This window comes from Sebastes fasciatus, chromosome 6 (genome assembly GCF_043250625.1).
Source record: "Sebastes fasciatus isolate fSebFas1 chromosome 6, fSebFas1.pri, whole genome shotgun sequence".
In the NCBI taxonomy this organism is placed as follows: domain Eukaryota; kingdom Metazoa; phylum Chordata; class Actinopteri; order Perciformes; family Sebastidae; genus Sebastes; species Sebastes fasciatus.
In genome coordinates, this window is record NC_133800.1 from 37904301 (window position 1) to 37909300 (window position 5000).

The window sequence follows — 5000 nt, forward strand, 5'->3', positions numbered from 1 at the left end:
CTGTCTGTCTCTCTGTCTCTCTGTCTCCCTGTCTGTCTGTCTCCATGTCTGTCTCCCTGTCTCCCTGTCTCTCTGGCTCCCTGTCTCCCTGTCTCCCTGTCTGTCTCTCTGTCTCTCTGTCTCTCTGTCTCCCTGTCTGTCTGTCTCCCTGTCTCCCTGTCTCTCTGTCTCCCTGTCTCCCTGTCTCCCTGTCTGTCTGTCTCCCTGTCTCCCTGTCTCTCTGTCTCTCTGTCCCCCTGTTTCTGTCCTCCCTGTCCGTCCCTCAGGTCTCCAGAGGATGTCCTCTCTCACCAGATCAGGAGGTTATGAGTTACGGATCGACATGGCCGACTTCGATAACGCCACGGCGTTCGCTCGTTACGGTGATTTCTCTGTCGGTCGAGACTCGGTGAACCCCGAAGAGGACGGGTACCCGCTGACCGTGGACGAGTACTCGGGGACGGCAGGTAGGAGTACTAGTACTGCTGCTGTACTACGCAGTACTACGCAGTACTATGCAGTACTATACGCAGTACTACACAGTACTATACAGTACTATACGCAGTATTATACGCAGTACTACACAGTACTACACAGTACTATACACAGTACTACGCAGTACTACACAGTACTATACACAGTACTACGCAGTACTACGCAGTACTACACAGTACTATACACAGTACTACGCAGTACTACACAGTACTATACACAGTACTACGCAGTACTACACAGTACTATACACAGTACTACGCAGTACTACGCAGTACTACGCAGTACTACACAGTACTACACAGTACTATGCAGTACTATACGCAGTACTACACAGTACTACACAGTACTATACGCAGTATTATACGCAGTACTACACAGTACTACACAGTACTATACACAGTACTACGCAGTACTACACAGTACTATACACAGTACTACGCAGTACTACACAGTACTATACACAGTACTACGCAGTACTACACAGTACTATACACAGTACTACGCAGTACTACACAGTACTATACACAGTACTACGCAGTACTACGCAGTACTACACAGTACTATACACAGTACTACGCAGTACTACACAGTACTATACACAGTACTACGCAGTACTACACAGTACTATACACAGTACTACGCAGTACTACGCAGTACTACGCAGTACTACACAGTACTACACAGTACTATGCAGTACTATACGCAGTACTACACAGTACTACACAGTACTATACGCAGTATTATACGCAGTACTACACAGTACTACACAGTACTATACACAGTACTACGCAGTACTACGCAGTACTACACAGTACTATACACAGTACTACGCAGTACTACACAGTACTATACACAGTACTACGCAGTACTACACAGTACTATACACAGTACTACGCAGTACTACACAGTACTATACACAGTACTACGCAGTACTACGCAGTACTACACAGTACTACACAGTACTATACGCAGTACTATACAGTACTACACAGTACTATACGCAGTATTATACGCAGTACTACACAGTACTACACAGTACTATACACAGTACTACGCAGTACTACGCAGTACTACACAGTACTATACACAGTACTACGCAGTACTACGCAGTACTACACAGTACTATACACAGTACTACGCAGTACTACGCAGTACTACACAGTACTATACACAGTACTACGCAGTACTACACAGTACTATACACAGTACTACGCAGTACTACGCAGTACTACACAGTACTACACAGTACTATACGCAGTATTATACGCAGTACTACACAGTACTACACAGTACTATACACAGTACTACGCAGTACTACGCAGTACTATACAGTACTACACAGTACTATACGCAGTATTATACGCAGTACTACACAGTACTACACAGTACTATACACAGTACTACGCAGTACTACGCAGTACTACACAGTACTATACACAGTACTACGCAGTACTACGCAGTACTACACAGTACTATACACAGTACTACGCAGTACTACGCAGTACTACACAGTACTACACAGTACTATACGCAGTACTATACAGTACTACACAGTACTATACGCAGTATTATACGCAGTACTACACAGTACTACACAGTACTATACACAGTACTACGCAGTACTACGCAGTACTACACAGTACTATACACAGTACTACGCAGTACTACGCAGTACTACACAGTACTATACACAGTACTACGCAGTACTACACAGTACTATACGCAGTACTAGCAGTACTAGCAGTACTATACGCAGTACTACGCAGTACTACACGCAGTACTATACGCAGTACTATACGCAGTACTATACGCAGTACTACGCAGTACTATACGCAGTACTATACAGTACTACACAGTACTATACACAGTACTACGCAGTACTACACAGTACTATACACAGTACTACGCAGTACTACGCAGTACTACACAGTACTACACAGTACTATACGCAGTACTATACAGTACTACACAGTACTATACGCAGTACTACGCAGTACTACGCAGTACTACACAGTACTATACACAGTACTACGCAGTACTACGCAGTACTACACAGTACTATACACAGTACTACGCAGTACTACGCAGTACTACACAGTACTACACAGTACTATACGCAGTACTATACAGTACTACACAGTACTATACGCAGTATTATACGCAGTACTACACAGTACTACACAGTACTATACACAGTACTACGCAGTACTACGCAGTACTACACAGTACTATACACAGTACTACGCAGTACTACGCAGTACTACACAGTACTATACACAGTACTACGCAGTACTACGCAGTACTACACAGTACTACACAGTACTATACGCAGTACTATACAGTACTACACAGTACTATACGCAGTATTATACGCAGTACTACACAGTACTACACAGTACTATACACAGTACTACGCAGTACTACGCAGTACTACACAGTACTATACACAGTACTACGCAGTACTACGCAGTACTACACAGTACTATACACAGTACTACGCAGTACTACACAGTACTATACGCAGTACTACGCAGTACTAGCAGTACTAGCAGTACTAGCAGTACTAGCAGGTGTCCTCCTGTCCTCCAGGTGACTCCCTCCTGAAGCACTCGGGGATGCAGTTCACCACTAAAGACCGGGACCAGGACCAGTCGGAGAACAACTGCGCGGCGTACTACCAGGGGGCCTGGTGGTACCGCAACTGCCACACCTCCAACCTGAACGGGCAGTACCTGAAGGGAGGCCACGCCTCCTACGCCGACGGCGTTGAGTGGTCCAGCTGGACGGGCTGGCAGTACTCGCTCCGGTTCATCGAGATGAAGATACGACCCGCTACGAGACCCGACTCCTGATGGTCTGATCCTAGACCTGACCTCTGACCTCTGATTCCAGACCTGACCTCTGACCTCTGATCCTAGGCCTGACCTCTGACCTCTGATCCTAAACCTGACCTCCGATTCTAAACCTGACCTCTGACCTCTGATCCTAAACCTGACCTCTGATCCTAAACCTGACCTCTGTTTCTAAACCTGACCTCTGACCTCTGATCCTAAACCTGACCTCTGACCCTAGACCTGACCTCTGATCCTAAACCTGACCTCTGATCCTAAACCTGACCTCTGATCCTAGACCTGACCTCTGACCCTAGACCTGACCTCTGATCCTAAACCTGACCTCTGATCCTAAACCTGACCTCTGACTCTTAAACCTGACCTCTGACCTCTGATGCAATTTCAGAGACTTGAGATGCACCCGGATTCTCGGACCCTAACCTCTGACCTCTGACCTTCCTGTGTGTTTCTGTGTTTTATAAAATGTTCTTCTATCTCATAACTTGTGTTTCCTGCTGGCTGTGAGTTCTGATCAATAACTTTTCATATTGATTGATGTGAATGTAGAGCTGATGGTTCAATAAAGAGTTTGTGACCGGACTGAACGCCTCCCTCATTTACTGTAGCCGTCCAATCAGAGAGCAGATCGATCAGATCAATCAGAAATCGATCAGATCAATCAGAGAGCAGATCAATCAGATCAATCAGAGATCAGATCAATCAGAGAGCAGATCAATCAGATCAATCAGAGATCAGATCAATCAGAGAGCAGATCAATCAGAGAGCAGATCAATCAGATCAATCAGAGAGCAGATCAATCAGATCAATCAGAGAGCAGATCAATCAGATCAATCAGAGAACAGATCAATCAGAGAGCAGATCAATCAGATCAATCAGAGAACAGATCAATCAGAGAGCAGATCAATCAGATCAATCAGAGAACAGATCAATCAGAGAGCAGATCAATCAGATCAATCAGAGAGCAGATCAATCAGATCAATCAGAGAACAGATCAATCAGAGAGCAGATCAATCAGATCAATCACAGAGCAGATCAATCAGATCAATCAGAGAACAGATCAATCAGAGATCAGATCAATCAGAGAGCAGATCAATCAGATCAATCAGAGAGCAGATCAATCAGAGATCAGATCAATCAGAGAGCAGATCAATCAGAGATCAGATCAATCAGAGAGCAGATCAATCAGAGAGCAGATCAATCAGAGATCAGATCAATCAGAGAGCAGATCAATCAGATCAATCAGAGAGCAGATCAATCAGAGATCAGATCAATCAGAGAGCAGATCAATCAGAGATCAGATCAATCAGAGATCAGATCAATCAGAGAGCAGATCAATCAGATCAATCAGAGATCAGATCAATCAGAGATCAGATCAATCAGAGAGCAGATCAATCAGAGATCAGATCAATCAGAGATCAGATCAATAATCTCTGATTGGATGAGATCTGGGCTATATGTGAGTATAAACAGAGTTTAATAGAGCTCTACAGGTGAACTCTGTGAAGAGGGGTACAGGTGAACTCTGTGAAGAGGGGTACAGGTGAACTCTGTGAAGAGGGGTACAGGTGAACTCTGTGAAGAGGGGTACAGGTGAACTCTGTAACAGGTAGAATCAGTGAGAGTGGATGGAGTTCTGGAGGAGGAGAAGCAGCGCAGTACTTCCGGGCGGTGACG

At 44.9% G+C, this 5000-nt stretch overlaps 1 protein-coding gene across 3 annotated transcripts in view; it reads left to right on the forward strand.

Annotated features, from left to right (window-relative positions):
- Positions 1–3905, forward strand: part of LOC141770059 (fibrinogen C domain-containing protein 1-like) — a 24316-nt gene extending 20411 nt beyond the window's left edge. For 2 of the 3 annotated variants that reach the window (XM_074639691.1, XM_074639693.1), the window contains exons 8-9: positions 267–446; positions 3064–3905. In XM_074639691.1, coding sequence (XP_074495792.1) covers positions 267–446; positions 3064–3326 — 443 coding nt within the window. In that variant the 3' untranslated portion in view covers positions 3327–3905. The remainder of the gene's footprint in view (positions 1–266; positions 447–3063) is intronic. The other variant, XM_074639694.1, reaches the window with a different exon arrangement.
- Positions 3906–5000: the final 1095 nt, after the last annotated feature.